The sequence below is a fragment of the Anarhichas minor genome, unplaced genomic scaffold (assembly GCF_050575085.1).
Source record: "Anarhichas minor isolate MPS153535 unplaced genomic scaffold, ASM5057508v1 ptg000022l, whole genome shotgun sequence".
Taxonomy (NCBI): Eukaryota; Metazoa; Chordata; class Actinopteri; order Perciformes; family Anarhichadidae; genus Anarhichas; species Anarhichas minor.
The window spans coordinates 4,572,501-4,593,214 of record NW_027466468.1 but is presented as its reverse complement, the minus strand read 5'-3'; the positions used below and the strand labels follow the sequence as shown (position 1 = coordinate 4,593,214).

General features: G+C 46.0%; 1 protein-coding gene across 1 annotated transcript in view; it reads right to left on the bottom strand.

Moving 5' to 3' along the window:
- Positions 1 to 43: 43 nt before the first annotated feature.
- Positions 44 to 20,714, bottom strand: part of LOC142955166 (E3 ubiquitin-protein ligase RNF19A-like) — a 26,653-nt gene continuing 5,982 nt past the window's right edge. The window contains exons 2-10 of the mRNA XM_076096583.1: positions 12,730 to 13,710; positions 7,507 to 7,715; positions 6,673 to 6,817; positions 6,156 to 6,318; positions 4,981 to 5,095; positions 4,091 to 4,252; positions 3,521 to 3,734; positions 3,272 to 3,415; positions 44 to 2,870 (exon numbers count right to left, since the gene is read on the bottom strand). Of these exons, the coding sequence (XP_075952698.1) occupies positions 2,072 to 2,870; positions 3,272 to 3,415; positions 3,521 to 3,734; positions 4,091 to 4,252; positions 4,981 to 5,095; positions 6,156 to 6,318; positions 6,673 to 6,817; positions 7,507 to 7,715; positions 12,730 to 13,427 (2,649 nt within the window). The 5' untranslated portion in view covers positions 13,428 to 13,710 and the 3' untranslated portion in view covers positions 44 to 2,071. The remainder of the gene's footprint in view (positions 2,871 to 3,271; positions 3,416 to 3,520; positions 3,735 to 4,090; positions 4,253 to 4,980; positions 5,096 to 6,155; positions 6,319 to 6,672; positions 6,818 to 7,506; positions 7,716 to 12,729; positions 13,711 to 20,714) is intronic.

Below are 20,714 nucleotides of genomic sequence, written 5' to 3'. Positions count from 1 at the left end.
CAGTATTTGCATGAACCTGAAAAAAACAGAACGGGAAGCGACATTTCATATAGATTTTTTTATTTTTCTGATATGCATTTACACGCATTTAGTAAAGCAAATTACCAAACAAATATACAAATACCGTATGCCATTCTGCACAAATTACAAATTATATCTGGCACTAGTGTTCAAATTAGGATCAAGAAACTGGAGTTTTGGTGAAGGATTGAGTAACCGAACCCGAGGAGAGAGAACAAAAAACGGCATTTTGCTTTTAATATGGGGGAGGAACCAGACTCGGTGTTCATTCGGTAACAGACATGGGTCAAAATAGCATTCAAGGTGCTTTCACCTACCTGGTAGAGGTTCACCTGAGCCGACTCAGTGGCCTCGACGAAGCAGACCACTGAGCAGTGAAGACAGGCTTAAAGCACACACTAAAGTGCTTGAAAACGGATTTTGACGTCAAAGTCTGCTGAGCAGCACCGGTCGGCAACGCAAACGGGGAAACGCGGGAAAAATCAACATGGAGGAGGAACCCAGAACCAACACACCCACCCCGATTAAACTTTGTGCATTGCAGAACATCGATGTTATAAGAAATACAGGTAACAGTGCAGGTGCCTCGAGGCCGTTCGCCAGCCTCGGATATTTGCGTAGCATTTGTGGCGCATGTAGAAAAACAGCAGTCTGTATGTCCGTACAGTCCTGGGGCTTGTCCTCATTCGTCCCCCGCGGTGTACAAAAGGACGCGCTATACTGGGTCTACGGGGACAATTCAAAGGTATACGATTTAACAAGAGCCTGAGTGCTGTCTTTGGTAGGCAATTGAAAAGTCTTCATTTACCATGTCTACCACAGTATGAATGGTTGGTGTGTGTGTGTGTGTGTGTGTGTGTGTGTGTGTGTGAGAGAGAATGAGCGTCCCTCCTACACAGACAAGACGGTCTGCAACCTAGAATGAGTGGTGAAGACACAGTGGAAACAAACGCAGAGAACACAAACAGCTTCTTGAAGGCACCATGAGTTAACGAAGAAAGATATCAGAGCTCTCTCTTACTCGGTGAGGCGAGGCCATCAGCCTGAATAAATCACCTTTGAACAGGACAAAAACATTTTCTTTTATACAATTTCACAGAATTGAACCAACCCATTGGTTAATTTCTTAATATAATGACTTTCAGCATTATCTTTGAAAACCGTGGCCTTCCAGAGACCGCTCTCTCAAATTAACCGCCCCCCCCCCCAACACATCATCACACGCTTTCCACAGAAACCTAACGAGGCCCGGTTTCCCTGAGTCATTTTAGCGCTAAAAAAAGAAACACATACACACTGAGGGTTTTTGGCGACATCAGCCACAGGTGTAAACTCTGTGGTCACTAGAGAGAGCTGACAAGAATATCATCTCTCATTCTAAAGAATCTCACTTGTGTTACAAGCTGGTTTTAGCGCTAAAATGATGTAGGAAGTTAAGCCCAGGCCTTACAATTATACCTTGTAGGGTTCATTTCAAACAAATATCTGGGGGAAAAAAAGACGTCTAAAAATAAATACAGACAAGAACACAAAGGTTCTTCTGTTACTAATACATTTGGAAGGGGAGAAATAAAAAACAAAAGGAAATAGTGAATCATATTGCCTGGACCCTGTTTTGAGTTGGCTTCTGGAAAGCTGTAACATTAAGATTCCCGCATGGTGTTGCATCCGCATCGGAGAGCCCAAAAAACAAAAACACTAGCAAAGAACCGGCACAGTGGTTTTGTTTGAACAACCACGCACACCGATAGGACAGCGACCCAATCAGTGGGCCGTCTCCGTTACAAGTGGCGAGTGAGTGAACCGTCAAAAAAAGAAAGAAGCATCGGGCGGGTCGCACAGGGAGAAACACCAGCGTTCACGACCTTAATGTTTCTTACATGGCTGTCTTACTTCCAAAGAGCCATCTGGCCGTCAGTGGACACACAGATCTCTGTTTTACTCAGGGAATAAAAGAAAACGCAGATTAAACTGAAAGCTGTGATCGTTAGTTCAGTGGAGGAAAAGATGTTAACGAAAAATATCATCTGTGCAGCAGATAATTGAGATTTCAGATGTCGGTCTGTATGCAGGAGTTCTTGGGCTGCTGCTGCTGGGTTTGGGTCGGGTGAGGCGGTTGGTGGTTGTTGTTGGTTTCTTTTAGCAGCTCTCTGGCGTTGCTGTGAGAGTCCAGCTCAGCAGGGCACACCAGGTTGACATTCTCCGCCGTGATGAAGCAGAGAGGGGAGAGCTCCACGCCGTGGCCCAGGGAGGAGGTGGTGGAGGTGGGGGAGTGGGGGGCGACGACAGCTCCGTGTCCCTGCGGCGAGGACGAGGAGCCGGGGCAGGTCTCCAGGCGGTCGTTCTCCACCTCGGGCAAGGGGCTGACCGTGGCGAAGCGCGTGTGGTAGTCGCCCCCGCTGGAGCCGTGGCTGCAGGACGTTTTCATGCTCTCCAGGTCGGAGCAGCTGAACTCGGAGAAGTGGCTGGAGTGGGAGTCGGCCACGGACGGCAGGCTGCCGCTCAGCGACGGGGAGTCGAACTCCGAGGAGTTGGTGCTGCGCTGCTCCAGCAGCTGGGCGTCCATGTCCTCGCGCGTCTCGTTGATCTTGGTGCCCCCGCCGCCTTTCTTGCGCAGCTTGCCTTTGCTCTTTTTGCCCCCCGAGCTGCAGGAGGAGGAGCAGGACGCCTCTTTGGCCCACTTGGCGGAGGCTCCCTTGCCGTCCGAGGAAGCGCAGCCGCTGGAGGAGCAGGCCCAGCCGCAGCGGCCCGCGAGGGCGCCGTCGTCGACGCTGCTGCTGCCGCTGTGGTGCCGCAGTTTGCCGGGTTTAGATTCAATGTCAACCTGGACTTCCATACTGTTCCCATCTCTGGGATGTGGGAGGAAGAGGGAAGCATGAGACCAAGACAAAAAAAAACAATATACACTGTATTTGTGTGTGGATGTGTGTGTGTGTAGCATGACTAAGCAATGAGCTTCAAAAGGCTTGTTTTGGGAGCTTGTTGTAGCATCACTTAATGCTAAACGCTTCTTTAATAAATACTGGATCCTTTCTCAACAATAAAGACAACCCACATGCTCAAAGAATATTTTAACCTTGAAACAGTTTAAAGTTAAAATAACATAATGCTTTTCTTCTGCCAGTATTTCAACAGTCCTGATCACATCGGTATATTCACATGAGGTGATTTACTGGATGTCTCTAGGAGGACAGCAGCTACACAGACACACACAAACTCTGCCAATGAACTGTCTCTTCCTGTCTCTCACCTGTCGAGGGGCATGTAGGCGTTAAGAATGGATCCAGCCATTGCTTTGGTGCTAGCGTTGTCGCTGATTGTGCCCAGGCTGACGGTTCCAGACTCGCCGCTCAGACTGCAGCGCTCCTTCTGCACGTCGGCCTGCACCTCCAGCCTAACAACAATGTGGGGAGGGGGGGTTTAGACAATGCAGGAAAAAGCCCCGTAAAGTCCACAGTTTCACCAACATTTAGAATGCCCCTGCCGTGCCTTTCTGTACCTGTTTAAGTAGTTGACCATGGCGCTGCCGGAGAGGCTGCCGGTGATGCTGGCCCCGGCCAGGGCCATGGTGGACGCCGTCTCGCTCAGGTTGTCCCTGATGGCCCCCAGGCGGTCCATGTGGCTGCCGCTGGCACTCAGGCTGCCCGTCAGCCCCCCGACGCTGCCTTCGCCTATGCTGGGGTTGTTCCTGGTGTCTGCCACTGACGTAGCATCTACACAAATGGTAAGTTCATGAGAAAACATTCAAAAATATAGATGATAGATAAAAAAATGATGTGGTCACAATAAATTATAATTATTGTCAATCTCAATCAGAAACAAAAGGCAGTTCTGTGTCTAAACAAATGAGTTTCTGAGGAAATGTAAATGTTAAAAATTTCAGCAAGGGGACATTTTTCTAATAAGCTGTGGGCTTTTGGTTTCACAGCATTGGCACAAAGAGGACAGTTATCTTTCAAAGAACACTTGACATCTGTGAAACCAGCAGCTGATTTCATCAGTAGTGCATCTGTCAGCAAAAAGGAACATTCTATTGTTGGCTGACGGTGGCGGGGACACTGCAGCTCACCGGTAGCAGCCGCCCCGCTGCCGACATTCATGTCATTCTCGTCGTCGAATTCTATGCGAACTCCTTTGCCGTTCACAGCGGAGACGCCGCAGCCTCCGCTACGGCACAGGGAGATGGGCACCACGCCGTAGACGTAGGCCAGCATGATGGGAACTCCGATGCCTGAGGGGGTGAAAGAGAGAGACACCAGGGACATGTTAGACCAAGACGCTGTAAAAAATAAATAAATAAACATTTTCCATTTTAATGTAATAGCTCATGCCTTTGAAAACAAACTTTTTGCCAAATGTGAACTCTTAAGATTAAACAAAAGAAATTCCTGAAGCTAGCAAAGTCAAACAAGGTTGTGTCAACAAAGATCCTGGGGCATGCAGAGCTCACACAGAGCTAGAGACATGCTGTCCAACAGTCCTTTGTCTTTCCCTAACCGCAAGAAAACATCAAGACATGGAAAGATGTGAGGGAGAAATCTCTCCGTGGTGCTCAGAGTCTGACTGCACTTACAGTGGTGAAAGCTTTCTTTTTTCTTCTTCTTTATAACACAGAAAATGATGAGTGACAAACTCAACACTGTCCAAAATAAAATCACAAGGATGTTTTCAATTTATCCACGGTGTACAATTACAACAGCAGCTGCAGACGTTACTGCCGGCAGAATGGTGCATCGCTCTAAACGTCGCAAGGAATTGTGGGAGGGCATTATCTCATCTCCCTTAAGGAAAGGATGGTCCCGTGTATCCTATGCTAAAGGAGATAAGAAAGGAAGCACCTTTCCTTTAGCATTTAGAGAATCCAACCAGCTCTTAGATGCTTCCGGGTCATTTCACAAAAACACTATTGGCCACAGAGATGAAAAGAAGGAGGTAGTGGATGTTGGAGAATAGACTGACCGACAGTGACTGCAGCCACCACCGGAGACACAATGACAGAGAGGGTCACTCCACCAGCGATCACCAGGTTCCTCTTGTGGTTGGAGATATCTTTGCCTTCGTAGCGGTTGTGGATCTGACAGAGAGAAAAAGGGAACAATGAGACACGCAGGAACTAGCATATCATTATTATTACATTTTAGATTTTTCTTTCACACTTTATGGTGGAGGGTGATCACAGCCTCGAAACAAAGTCATTCTAGTAAAAACAGAAGTTGTAGCCACCAGGCCAGAGTGGTGTCACGCTGCAGCAACCAGCCACTATGTGACAGCTGGCTACATCAAAGCATGTATACTAGTAACGGTGACATGTAAACAAGTCTGCCAGCAGCAGTGAAAACATTTTAAATTGAGTTACAATACTATCAATAGACAAAAAAAAAAGCTATTAAAAACTGGCACACATCTGGAGACTACAAGATGCAGAAGAAACAAACCCAAAAACGTACAGTTGTTGAGACAAAAGAGTTCTCTGCTGCTCTGAACCCAAAATAGCACACCGGCGTAACAAAAGAACGATAAACATACATCCCAACTGCTACCGACAAAAGCTGCTTGTTCACTATCATCGTAACATTGGTGTGAGACACGTGACCGGGCTGCATCGGTGTAGCGCTTCTCCAGGATACAGATTAAAAAATAAATTTAAAAAATCAAGACCCGAACAGCTACATTCATCCAGGCGCATGAGGAATGGAGGTGATTCATGCTCAGATGTTTCACTCGTGATCACTGCTGAATGTGGTCTGCTGTTGTCGGGAAGGAAACGTTTGTTAGCTCCGCCGGCTTCTTCTTGGCAGGCTCGAGAGGGGGAATTCTGGAGAGTCTGAATGCTTTCATTTCATTGTAATGACACACACACACGAACACACACACACAGGGCAGGCTTCTCGCAAATGAGATCAGCTGGCTTCAGATAACTTAGAATACAAAGTACATGACAATATGTGTGCTGGTTTTACAATATACTTTAGTTACTGATTGATACAGTGTGCGTGCTTGATTGCGATGTGCCGGGTTATTTAACACTATGTTTACAACAAATATTCTGCCTCATTCAGGTAGAGAAAACTCCAAGCAGGAAAACATAAATATGTTCCGGAGTACTTCACATGAACAGGTTTCCAGAGCCTCACCTTCCTCCCCACATACACGGGGATGCCGATGATCATGGCGGGGATGGCTATGCCCGCGATGAGTGCGATGCCGACGGGGGCGCCCACCAGTGTTCCCAGTTGCCAAAGGATCTTCTTCTTCCTGCTCCATGGCTTCTTCCCCCAGAAAGTACAGCCTGATGGACTGAGAGAGGGAGAGGGGGGAGATTAAGAGAGAAAACAATGGAGGCTGAGCGTCATACAGTCGGTAACAGTAATAGCTCTTCAGTGTTTTCATCCCATGTTACACAACTGACGGGAATATGTTCCTCCCTGTGCTGCAGGCTTTATGGCCATCACAAAAATACTTTATTGATGAATTTAGAGAGGTAGACTAACAAAACTTGCTGTACAGGTTTCAAAATCTCTGCCAGTACAGGGGCAACAAAACTCTTATCAACCTACCAGACCAGCGAATAAAAGTGACACATTTTCACAGCAACAAAACGCAATGAATAAAAAAACAACAGTCTGTGTGCATGCATGTCGACAAACTGACCTCAGATAGTGCAGGTCCGAGATCTCCTTCATGCAGAGCCAGCAGAACTCGCAGCCGCAGACGGCGCAGGTCATGTGGTTACAGCTGCCGTCGTTCATCTTGATGATGTAAGCGGCGCAGCGCGGACACGGCTTAATGTCGTCGGCTGAGAGGGACGGAAAGAGAACAGGATTTCAATGTGCATGATAGAATTAACTCTTCCGCTATCGAACAAACGATACGCCTGGTCGGTCAGGTTAGGTCTTCTAAACTTCATCATGGTGAGAGAAAAAATAAACATTTGTAAAGCAGTTAAGTAACAAATAGTTGTCACATCTCACAGCATTCTGACCAGGCAGCAACCTCCAGTTCGAGTGAAGCCGATGCGGAAGTGTCTTAAACCTGCATTCTCTCTAATGTCCATCAGGGGGCGACTCCTCAGGTTAAAATGACTCTACTTCTCTCTTGATTTATTACCTCAGTAAACATTGTAAACATGAGTTCATGGTCTCAATCTCTAGTTTCAAGTCTTCTTCAATGCAGCATGATGTTCATTTAGTAAATTATGGTCCATTTAGAGTCAAATAGACCATAAAGCAGGGTATGCTTTAGGGCGGGGCTTACTGTGATTGACAGGTCGCTGCCGCTACCTGAGCCGTGTAAGGCTTTTCTATGCCACTCCTCCGCATTCTAAATATGGTAACGTCCGTTCATTGGTTGCGAATAAAACAACATGGCGACTGCCGTAAACCAAGATGTCGACAGCAAAATCGCCGATGTCCCACATCATTACACTTGATACAAAGATCCTGACGCGGGGCATAAAAACGGGGGGAAAGAAAAGCGCAGGCTGACCTGCAGTGCCGCTCTCCTGGCTGTAGCTGAGGGAGGACGAGCGGACCGTCCTCAGGCGGAGGCTCTGGGCTCTCTGCTGCCGCGCGGCGTCACAGGTCTGGTTGGGATGCCATAGCTGCTTGCAGTGGTAACAGAACTCTGTGCCGCAGCCCTCCCTGCCGCACGTGATCTTGGGACAGCTGGCGCACCCGAAAGCGATCACTGCGTACCTGGAGGGAGACAAACACGGCGTTATCAGGCAGGAGTTACGATTAACCACCGCACAATGACATCCCAGAATGAGTTTTGTCTAAATGCATGGAGGTCACAGGAAAAAGCAAAATTGCAAATGAAAACAATAGCGAATTAAAGTAGCTAAAATGTCAGTTACAAGAAAGTGATGCGTATACAGGTAAAAGTATGTGCATATGAAATAAAAGGTGCAGACAACTAAATAAAGAGGGTCCTCATTTGAAAAGAGGTGATGCAGAACTGTGTGGTTCTTGTTGGTTCATAATCCACATGTGCTGTGGAGAAAACGAGCATCCTGAACTGACACGGACAGGCCTTTCTCTTCACACTAAAAAGGTTGTCTATACGGAATTCAGAGCATTTATTTTGCCTCTCAACATGGCGACGGTGGCGACGGTGGTGCCGGCGGCTCGCAACCAACGGTGCTGACGGAGCTAACAGTGTTAACCTGAGGTGGAAACGGACAGTGGCTTCCGGAACAACATCATCGGTCGGAACAAATGTCGAAAAGAAGCTCTAAATACAACATGCAGAAGGAGTGTGACTCGATTCTCTGCTCACGTAGACGTCACTCCACGATATCTTTGCATAGACAATCGTTGTTTGCTGCTTCATTAATGCTGTGAATGTCAAATTTAGCACTTTTAAACATCTTCTTTTGAAAAACATCTTTCTTTGGCCATGTGCTGCGGATGTCGTCTACCACTGCTACCTCCGCCACGAAGCTCACAAGAAACAATTTGTTTACACAAATTAAAAAAACTTGGAACCTAAAGGGCAGCAGTTCCATTTTGCACAGCAAAGGCTATAATGTGAGACTGTTGTCCAGACCATCAGTGAGTAAATTAACATGATAAGTGTGATCTTGTTCTAAACAGAACATTTTAAGTGTCCGTTGTATTGTGTTAAGAAGAGTCTGGAGTAGAGTCCACAGCTGTTGTCAGTCTGCCTGGTGCCTTCATTAGCGGCAGCTTCTTAAATTGCATGTGTATTTACATGACACACGGCACCGCGAGCGAGCACCCCTGACAGAGTGACGTGATGCGATGCGTGACGCTTTCAGCCGACAGGCGGGACACAACAGCAGGTAGTGCTGACGAAGAGACGATTCAAAGAAATAAGAAAGGTCCATCTGCTCAAAGATGACAGCTGTAAACTACTGGCTAGCCCATGTCCTGAGGGAAACCCTGGAGCGCGTTACGTAGTTGGATCTGACTGGAGCCTCCCGGCCCCCCTCTGTGACCGACCCAAGATTAGGTTTCAATCACAGAGCCACGGGGAGCCTGGGAGACTTCCTCCGCTGCGGATCGTTTTACTGTGCTGAGGGATTGAGTCTCCAATGCAGACAGACAGTGAAGTATAGCAGAGACGTGTCAATCTTGTTCAAAATCGTTGTCGGTGAACCACCACGCTACACAGACCACAGGACTGCAGACGACTGGACAGATGTTAGGGAGAGAGAAGGCCGTGGCTGTGGCGCTGCCACAACAACAGAACACCAGATCGGTTTAGATCACAGCAGTTTCTGTTTAACTACTTTTCACACTTTTAAAGCCCCCTAAATGTACAACAATAACAGTAACTAACATCAGCGTCCTGTTTCTACAGATCCTTCCTACCAGAGAGTCTGGCAAAGAAAGTAGTTAAACATTGTTTATATCTGACTACCACAGCAGCGACAAACAAGATATACAGCCAGAGATAAAACTGTATTATATTCAATAACGTCAAAATAAAATGATGAAAGTAATTATTAGTCTGTATGTTGCCCTGGCCCAGGAATCACTTGGCTGGCCGGATGGGTGGGCTCAGGCCCAGAACCTCTCTGATGCCTGGACAAGGTGCACCCAGTTATGTGGGCCAAATCACAGAAAGGCTGAAGCTATCGTTTCCAGGAGGAGTTCATCGGTTCAAATGGGCCTATTCAAACAGAGTACATTATGAAATACATTGACACTGCTACTGTAAAGTTTCGCTTTGCTTTGCGTTGGCATTGTGGTCTTTTGCTTATAAGAAAGGAAAAGAGAAGAAAAAGCTGAGTTCTGTCTCAGTGGCTGCTGCCACCATCAATCCAATCCTATAAAATATACAAATAACAGTGAACTAACGGCAACTATGGCGGACACACTGGAGCCAACAGTCAGCCACGACACCAAATGAAGGCCAAATGCCATCAAAGTCAAACGGTTTGCTCTGTGTCAGTGCCCCAACGACTGAAAGGAGCAAGACTAGAGAAGACCAGCACATCAATACAATATCAATACTTGCTACCGTAGAGAACTACCAGAAGGCTGCCTTTGTCAAATGTTGTCCCGCCTTCAGCTCTTGACAAAACTGCGACGGGTGTCTTCATGGAAAACACTATTTTCTAACGAGCTTGGTGGATTCTTCTTTTGTAACATTATCTACATGTGTGCCTGAACTACAAGGCCCCTGTGCGTCTGTTTACATCTGAACAAATGTAAGAACATAAAGTAGTTCAAACAGACATCTGACGAACATGCTATTAGTTACATTACAACGGAGGAGAACATGACTGGTACAAACACTGCGGATAAAAGCAAATGATTTAATTTAGGAAGTAAGAAGTTGTTTTTTTATATCTTTTTAATAGGAGATCTACTTTTGCACAGATGTTTTTTCCAGCAGGATCCATTTGTTTTAAGATATGAAGTATATCAGTATTAAACACAGGCCGATCTCAACCATGTCAAGTGATGTGCTACTAGATATTATATTTTAGGGACAAATATTACTGGGACCAGTAAAAAGAATTTTAAAAAATTGCAAATGAACATTTAATATCCAGGATTTCACATTATAGACACTACCACTGACTATCCCTGTAACAGTTGTTATTTTTATAATAATTAGAACTCCTACAACATGTTGCTTGTAAACGGTGATTTGCTTTAGCCAGTTGAAGGCCTTGCCACCAGGGTACACGTGATTAGTATAGCAACACCTCTGCCTCATTTTGAGCCAGGAAACACCCGGTCAACACCTGTATATCTTGGCTATATTGTAATTTCTCAGAAATATTAAGTTAATTATGCCGATACTGACCTGCCCAGTAGAGAGGACCTGCTCCAGCTCATCCAAGGCTACAGTCTTACGTTCTTTTATGCTCCAGCTAGATCAACGTTTCACACCTCTTCTCTTTTCTTTTTTTTTACCCTCAAACTATATTTGCTTCTTTTAAGGTTACAGAACAAGGTTACAGAACAGGACATCCCACAAAACAAAACATCCAGCTGCCAAAGTATTCAAGGTCACTATGGCATCATGAATAAAGGTACAAACAGTACTTGGAGAAAGTCTGATGGGACTTGGGGGGGCTTCATAGCTACCGGACCTCAAACAATTCCTGGAAGAAAAGGAAATGGCTGTGAGAGAGAGAGAAGGCAAAGAGAGAGAGAGAGTTTTTAAACCCGATAGAGACGGGCTCATGGAGGCGGTCTGCTTGTGATTCTAACCAATAAGTACAACTGTTCCAACAGCGATGTGAACTGTGCCCGTTACTCAGGGATCTCACCAGATCTCAGTGGTTCATGCTTACATGCTTATGGTGTGTCCAAAATGTTCCAGTGGTTTCCAAAATGTTCTTACATGCATCTCGGCCATCTAGATGCATCTTCAACAAATGTGAATGTGGACTCCTAAAGCGTTGTTTATATTTGCGCTACTAGCACGAGCCTCCGCAAGACGGTGAGCGAGCTTCGAGCATGAAGGGAGGCGTTCATACTCTGTGCGCTGCATTATTGTATAATCCCATGACATGTAAGTAGAGCTTTTATAGAATTCAGAGGTTGACGACCAGGCGCCGCGACCACTCGCCGGCCGTGATTACGACCATTTCTGGCGTAAACTAATCTTTACTGTGGTGAGTTAAGGCACTTTAGACAGATGCCAGCTCATCACAGCTCTGTACAGATAAGGTGCTGATGTGATTCGTCAGTGAGACGCAGTTACCATTCGACCCTGCAGGGCCTCTACAAAGTCACGCTGCGGTGACTGTGAGGGGGACGGGGGGGACGGGGTGACGAGCGAGCCAACGAGCTGTCACCCAGGAAGGGGATTACACAGCAAAACAGTCCAGCACTACTGGATCACTGTTTGGGGGGCATGCAGTCAGCATGACAGACAGAACTGAAGCAAATGCATAAAGAAAGACAGGCAGGTAGAGAATAACAGGGCAGACACGATTATTCTAAACTAAAATATGTATTTGATTAGTTTAAAAACAAAACAAATATTCAATACCTCACGCGCACTGAAAGCACTGCATGATGGGAGTCACACAAAGTCACTTTCATAAATTGAAAATGAAGGGATAATTCAACAACGATGTAATAATGGCAGAGAAATCAACAGAGAGAGAGAGAGAGAGACGCCATTGTGACGCTTTCAAAGTGTGCGACAGGTTCAAATAGAAACAGGGTGTGTGAACATATGTTCAGCTCCAAACGACAGAAATCCTGTTTAGTGTGTGCGTCTGCCTCTCAGTCCTTCTAGCCCTCTCTGTGCATAACTTCCTGCATTCCTGTAGTTGGTGGAAGAAAATGGCTTTAATCTTTTACATTTACTTAGGGGAAACCACAAATGTTCTTTCATACAACCATGTGGTAACCAATCAAAACAAGCGCTTTATGTGTGCACGTAGTAGCAAACAACTATGTGTTACGTAAAGATATGGTGGAGTAATGTCTACCTGAGCAGAGAATGAAGTCCCTCTCCCTCTTTGTGTTGTGATCCTGTGATTATTTATGACCCAGAGATCACGAGATAGAGGAGGGAAATTTTAAGTAAAAAATTGGCTAAATTTCTTTGGCTAAATGTCTTTAATTTGCTAGGGTACAAACTTCATATCACATCCTTAACTAAGGTGTTAGAGATTTTTTTTAGAGGCTTCTGTGGCTTTTAGAGGATCAGTGTGAGTGTTTGTTATTGTGGAGGTGTTCATGCGTCCTTGTATTTAACTTCACTTCTTACCCACAGTCTGGCGCGGGGCACCAGCGGCAGTCGGGGTCGGCCACCAGCCACCTCCTCAGCATGAACTCCTCGTATTTCTCCATGAGCGCCCGGTCACCCAGGATCAAGCGGATGTCGTGCGGGTTGAAGCGCTCCGAGCACTCGGGGCAGCTGATGTTGACGCGTGACTCCGAGATCTCGATGCGCAGGTACTGGCGTAGGCAGTCGATGCAGGAGCGGTGAGGACAGGTCATGATGTCCGGGAAGTTCTCCCTGGTGTGGCGCAGAAGGCACAGCGGGCACTCCAGCAGCTCTGCCGCCAGCCCACCCCCCACCTTGGAGGAGGCGGTGGAGGAGGAAGGCCCTGAGGCAGATGAGGTGGAGGCAGCAGCAGCAGCAGAAGAGGCAGCTCCGGTCCCAGCCACAGAGAAGAAGGCAGAGTTCTTGTCATTACACATCTCAGAGTGGATGCTCTCGATGCTGGCGATGCCGTCCACCCCTCCGAGCCCCAAGGGTCCAGGGTGCTGCAGCTCTCTGGACCTTTGGCACGCTGATTTGGACTCCCGACCCCGCCATCTGAAAAGAGAGGCCAGGGAGAGGCGCCTCTTCTTCGGGGCCTTTTTCACAGAGGGCAGGGAGATGGAGGACGCGGTGGACTGCAGGTCCCGGTCGGAGCCCATCACCCCGCCCGCCAGCTGCCGGTGCTTCTGCAGGCTCATCTCTAGGGGGGGAGGGGAGGGGTGTGCCAGCGAGGAGCCGGGGCTGGGGAGCCTGTCCCTTGCATGTGCAGGGAGGTCCGGGAGCGGGATGGGGATGGGGGAAGGGGCGAGGTGGTGGATGGGGGAAGGAGTGGGCGGTCCAGAGTGGGGGGACAGGGCTCCGGAGGGCCCGTCCGCGCTTAAGACATGGTGGGTTCTCCTAATCAACCTCGTGGTCACATCTAACAGCCGGATTTTGGCGGAGGGGTGGGGGTCACCTACGGCCAAACTGATGCAACAGAACCTGGAGAGAGCAAAAGAGAAGGGAGAAAAGAAACAAGTAGTGGGAGAAAAGAGGGAGAGATTTTAATATATGTTCACATTCAATTTCAATAAACAGTGAGAATGCAGTGACAGAGAAGTCGTGATTCATTCAATCACTAAAGACCGCTTTAGTAAATCAAATTTACAAAAAGGGCCAAGAGTGGCCAGATGCATTGTTGCTGAGTCACAGCTGAAGCGCTGCTAAAGCGCTCGTTGTTGGAGTCATGTCATTAAACAGCACTGGGATCTGGCTAATGATAAATAATGTTTTTCTTGCATTTTTTTAGGACGGAGCGAAACAGGAAATGTGGGGAGAGAGAAGGGGACCAGAACTGGTGAACCAAAAACAGGATTGGTCAGCGCTTTGGCGCGTTGTTAGAACGCTGAAAAAATGTTTTGAACTGTAGCGCGTCACACGGCGACAAGTGTCACGGCGTCAGTTTGTGGCTTCGTGACACCGGCTTTCATTGAACTTGACTTGCGGCCTGTTGCTTTGTCGCTCATAGAGTGAGCATAAGAGGTGGCAAGTATTGCTTATTGCAGGAGTTGCAATAAGCATCACAATCCTCTTCAGCTTAAGATGTGAAAACACCCAGTGTTTCAGCTGGCAACGTTTTACAGTCACAGCAAAAAAAAAAAAAATGTTGGATTCCTTAAAGATCTACTACCAAGACGTGAGCTTGCAATCGGAATTTCGACAGAGCTGCGCCGGTTGGATCAGATTATTTCACAATTGCCTGTATGACCAAACATGAAAACTTACTTTGAGCAACTAGACACTCACACGCAGAGTGATAATATCAGTACAGGTGGCTTCTGGGGCCACAGGTTATTGTAAAGTTGTACAACAGACAGACATTTGTGATAGGTGCACTCACAAAGAACTATAATCAACCGAGCCGTCTGCAAATTCTATGTCACCCTGACGGTTTGCTTTTTTTGATGCTGCGATTACTTTTTCCTAATTTCATGAGTTATTTGGGATTTTTGGGGTAATAGGCTTAGCCTATTTGTAAAATCCCAGTGAGCCTTAAAGTACGGATCGGCTTCAGAGGCTACAACCTCTACAAATCAACAAGGCCGTGTTTAGGAGTCCCGATCATCAACACCAGTATGAACTGTTCTCGGGTAGGTTTGTCCCACAGTTTTCTCCCGTCACTGACCTGTGCTCCCTGTGATTCTACATCAGTGTTGAGCGGTGATGAAAGAGGTGGAGGAGGAATGTCTGTTATTTTAAGGGAGAGTGCTGCTACTGAAAAATCCAGCTTGCTCACTGGGTGTCCATGCCATGAATGTGTGTGTTTATCGGTGTCTTTGGTTACACCTTGGCAATGAACCATGATGGGGTTGGAAACGCACAGCGAGTGGTGCCAAGGGACACACACCCATAATCTACCACGCGAGCTGGGGCCTGCAGAGCATGCTCTCACACGCCTTCTGTAAATGTGTATACTTTATAAGCACTTACTGCAGCTGCAGTAAAACAACCTGAGTCAATCGGTGTCAATCTGCACCGCGAAACCAAAAAGATCAAAAACAGCACTAAGCACCTCTAGAGCTGCAACCAAGCCACAGATTCTACCAGCACCGCACTACTCTGCTTTACTGACACACATGCTGCTCTTACTCCTCATGCGCCCCCTCCTCTCTCTTTCTTAGTCACTCACCCACACACACACACTATTTGACTCTAAATGGACCATCATTTACTAAATGAACATCATGCTGTATTGAAGAAGACTTGAAACTAGAGATTGAGACCATAAACTCATGTTTACAATGTTTACTGAGGTAATAAATCAAGAGAGAAGTAGACATTTTCTCATAGACTTCTATACAACCAGAGGAGTCGCCCCCTGATGGTCAGTAGAGAGAATGCAACTTTAAGGCACTTCAGTCACTTCTCGCTTCAGAACCGGAGGTTAACACTTATTCTGTCATGCACCATATACTAAAGCACGTTTGTTAATAGTCTGAAGTGCACACAGTGACCGATACAGTGGGCTTTAAAGAACGGACGTTTAACAGAAAAGTCATAGTTTTACAACAAAACACTGAGAATCAACGAAAAAAGGTGAGGAAAGCAGCAAAAGAACATGACAGAAATCCAGTGGAAATGACGTTTAGCATTCGTCCAGCAGCAAGGCTGCAGTCCAGCAGTAGGGCTGTCGAGTGCATTGTACTGAGAGTGCGATATAAGGGTGCAGCGTGTAGTAAACAAGCGTGTGAAAGGCTAATGGCTTTCATTCAACCATGACAAGACGATCGCGGGTCAGGTGCTTCGTAATGACCTTGATGTCTGTCACAAGGCTACCGCTGTATCTAAATCAGCCACGACGTGACCGGCCGGGCTTATCGCTGCTGAGCAGAGAGCCACGTGCTGAGAGGACTGATGATGCAGGTAGACCCTGGCTAGGTCCCACTCACAAAATGAAACACCCATGTCAGCTCATCGGCTGCAGGCTGTGGTCAGCGGTAAAGGTTTTCTCATCCAGTGTGCCGATTTAAGTACAGAGAGAGAGCTCAGAGAGGCAGAAAGTAGTGAGGGCAGAGAGAGAAATGAAGGAGCGCGTAAGATCAGGATAAATAAGAAACAATTAGATATAGTAAGACAGACAAAAAAAACAATTTGTAAAGATGAATAAGGAGGGAGGGAGATGCTCCCCCAGGACATATTCCTGTGATTTGGCAGCCTTCCACACAGTGCATTTCCCCTCCTCAATTAAGGAGATGTGAAAAAGAAAAATGAACAGAAAGAGAAAAAGAGAGAAAATAGAGCACTCTCCATAACTTAACATTTACCCCGACCTCTCAAACAAGAGATTATGGATCGTCGCTTATGTATTGGCTCTCTAATGAAGCTGTGAGCGAAGGATGAAATAACATACCTTTAGGGATTATAAACAAACACTTTTGCTGAAGAGGCAATTACGTCCAGAGGGAAGGCTTGGGATCCGTTTTCATTGTACATGTTTCGACAGATTTGAGCAACATTGACGATGGGATGGAGGCTCTGACAATGATCATCGTATTTGGACCTCTGCAGGGAGCAGCCTGACACCAGATGATGAAATGTCACAGGACACAGAAGACACGGTTTGGTTAATACCCTGGTTTAGGAGTCACGGCCCGGTTCAAGTTCAGTACAACGAAAAAATAAGAAATGCATCAGGATACGTGTCCTTGTATTGAACAGAGAGTAGTGAAAGTGTCAGCGACAGACGAAATCCTCTTGCTGGGGACTGAAGAAGCATTTTGCCAACTGGCAACTTTGGCCTTTAATTATCTTCATTTAAAAAATACGAACATTTCAAACATTGATATATTACACTGTACCAACACTGAACAAACAACAAATACAAATACAGGTTACGATGAATTACGATCAACGATATTATCCCGATAATCATCAAAATATGCTTAAAACTCTTAAAATGTTTAGTTGAGAACGTCCTCTCTCTCTCACACACGCACAGCGAAGTCCAGCAGACAGTATGAAGTGTTCTCTTTTGCTGCATTCATTCAAAATACAGCAATGCTGCACCCGAGTTTATTTGTGCTTTAGTTTAACAAAACCACAGTGAAACAATTAGAAAATAACATTTGAGTTCTCTGGTCTACTGCTTTGTTCCTGCATAAACGCTTTTAAATCAAGCACTACTCCTAACTTCCCCAGCATGACAGCAAGCTAAACAGTATTGTGACATGTGAATATATTTAGGATTATCTTGATAATCTTGAGAAAGTGGTATGTTATTTAACAAATAATTTAATATTAACAAAGAGTTTTGTTTACAACCAAGGCTAGACAAAGCACCCACATTTGACAAGCTGTCCCAAACTGATTAGAGACGACCACATGATGATTTATGGAGCAAAACATTTGTGTTGTGGAAAAACGGTCAAATACTTGATCTCATTGGAAGTCAAAGGTGGGATCACCGTGTAGAAAGCCCTCAGGTAACTTTAACCTCAGTCAAATGTAACCTGGATCTGCAAGACGCACACATTCTTTGTTAATAAAAGGCTATTTTACCAGCCACCAAGATCTACTTAAAGGTGCAGTGTGTAGGATTCACTAGCGGTGAGGTTGCAGATTGAATAGTCCTCTGCTCTCCCCTCCCTTTCCAAGTGTGTTGAAGAACTGGGAGCTTTCAGGTAAACGCAAAATCTGGTTTGTCCGCTCTGGGCTACAGTAGAAACATGGCAGTGCAACATGGCGCACTCCATGAAGAGGAAACGCTCCCTATGGAGACGTGAAGGGCTGATTCTAAGCTAACAAAAACACAATGATTCTTAGCTTACGGTGATAATACACTAATGAAAACATAGTTATCAATATTATACTACATCACAGCAGTAGTATACCCATGATCCTTCACACCGGTCCTTTAAAGACAGTGTAGTGTAGTGATGGCAACAACAACAAAGACACGGGGAGCCACTTGAATGCAAAAGCAAACATTTTATAGCATCTTTACTGTCGTTTCAAATAAAGCGTATGCAGCGATGCACACTGAGGTGCCATACTGTTAAACACAGAGTTTGCTCCGTGGTCCAAACCAAGTCGACACATTTGACAACTTATTTAAAATTCAACAGAGCAGTGCATACCAGATCCACTTCTTCTGTTATCACCTTCCACAATAAAAGCTCTAGATATACAATAGTAGCCGCAGTATGTAAAGGCCTCTCAGTACGGTGCAAATGAGCATTAACAGAGAAAAATGTAAATAATAGCGCCGTGAGAATTTCTGTGAGCATGTGTGTGTGTGTGCATGAACGAGAACAACGAACTAAGAAGGCAGACAGAAAGACGAGAGCTGGCAGACAAGCCGGAGCTCTCCTTGGGGACAGAGTTCATTGGACATTCCAGAGAGAGAGCCGATCCAGTGCTGACCTCAGCTGACCTGCTGCAGCAGCCTGGGAGAGAACCGTGGAACACTCAACTCTAACATTTTCCCCTGTAATAAATCCCTCTATATTTACCTACATGAATATGGAAAAATATTCTGTATAATGTCAAAAAACAAAAAAGGATTTAGCCTAAAGCAACTTTAAGTGTGATCCAAACTATACAATATAATATATATTATGTTTCTCATTTCAAAGGCTTAATATTTTGATGACTGTGATGCAACTGCGGGATAAACTGTGCCTGGCATATTGCCAGTTGAAAACTGCAAAGTTTTCCATTATGTTGATGCTCGTTTTTAATGGTAAAATGTGGTCTGACGCACTCAATGAAAGCTGGATCTTTTAACTGTTTTGCCCAAGTAGTGGTGGGATTTAGAACCTACTCACCCTACCTAGTTCACTGTATCTTTAGCTTTGCATAACATAGGTGAAATCAATATGTTATACCATTTAAACCTATCCTAAAAGTTTGTAATACGTGCATCTACTTTAGTGATAAACTACATACATCTGATAATCAAAAGATGTCTGTAGTGTGTGAAATAGACGAAAAGAGTGAAGTGGTCCCCTCAACATAAAAGAACATCTTTCGCAATGACTTTGAAACACAGACTCGTACACATAAAACAAACCAACTAACCAAAGAATGAGTTAAGACCCTTTTAAGTTCCCACTGAATTCTTTCACAACCATGTTGACACGCTGGTTAAACATAAGCCTGGTCAGGCCAACTCTAAACGACAAAGTAATTACAAAGGGCAAACCTCTCCATATCCAGGCCTGGTCTTTTCCTGGGGAAATCAGCACCTTTCTGTAGTCTAACAACAACAAGAGGACCACCCTGGGAGATGATGTGCAGATGAATGCCTGTATTCCACTCAGTAGATAATTAGATTATCTTCTATCAGTGCCACACTTCAACTGCACGGTACGGTACGGCTCGACTCGCTTTAGGTACTTTTCTCAATTTAGTTTTCCACTGCAGAGAGTACCCCCACAATGTAGGCAGGATTCTTAGCTTATCGTCATAGTGACGCCACGTGAAACTGCCGCAACATCATCTTCAACCAGACACATACACAACAACATTGTGTGTTCTTTTGCTGGATCCTTTTGTCGGAAACCAAACAGAGGAATGTCCGTACAGTGGAGTACAGGATGGTAGCATGGCTATTTAAAAGTGTCAGGTTTGTGCAGGATGTCTCGTGTCGCGCAAGTGGCGACTCTAGGGACGATTCTCCCCAACCAATCAGTGGTCTGCAGGGTCAGCTCGATTGGAACCTCTCCCGAGATCATACCAAAAGTACCAGGTACTATCAACAACCTTTGCCAGTGGAAAAAAATAAATGTTTTAAATGGTTCAGCATAAGTCTAAACTAAAGACTCAATAGTTAGCCATTAGTGGAGATGAGAGATACACCAAGGTGCAAGCAGAGACAACAATAGGTTCAAAGAAGTACAGGTACAGAGACAGGGGGACAACAGTGATGGCAGGCCCGGAATGTGAACAGAGAAAAATGCAGCAGCTGAGCCGGTGTATTTAGCCAGTCAGTATCAGTCCGACTGCATTCCTGGCCCATCTGTCTCCTGTGTAATGCTGCCTCTATGCACATTCCTGGGATGGTCGGGGGCTGGGGACAGTCACTGCATTAGAGAGGCTTCCCACTGCACCATGAACGGACACAGAGCCAACCCGAGCAGAGCAGCTACTGACTGATGTGGGATGAAAGTCAAACAGCATCCCTTCCGTTTCACCAGTGTGTGGAACTAGCTGAAAACGGGGGTCGGTGGCTGTCTCTAAATGACCGCACACAGTATACGGTTGTTCAAACAGAGGAGAAATACAAGCGTATTGGTCATGCATTGTGTTTTGAATCTGACCCTGCAAGATGCAAAGGATTGGAAACGGTGCAAACAAGAAGCACAACAGCAGCGTGAACAGGGGAGGCATTGTCCAGCGTACAAAGAGAGGCAAGGCTGGCCGACAGGGAGAAGAACAGCAAAAAAGTTTCCAACCCCAACAAAGCCAGTACAGTCTCCAGCTGCCCCACCCCACCCACCCCACCC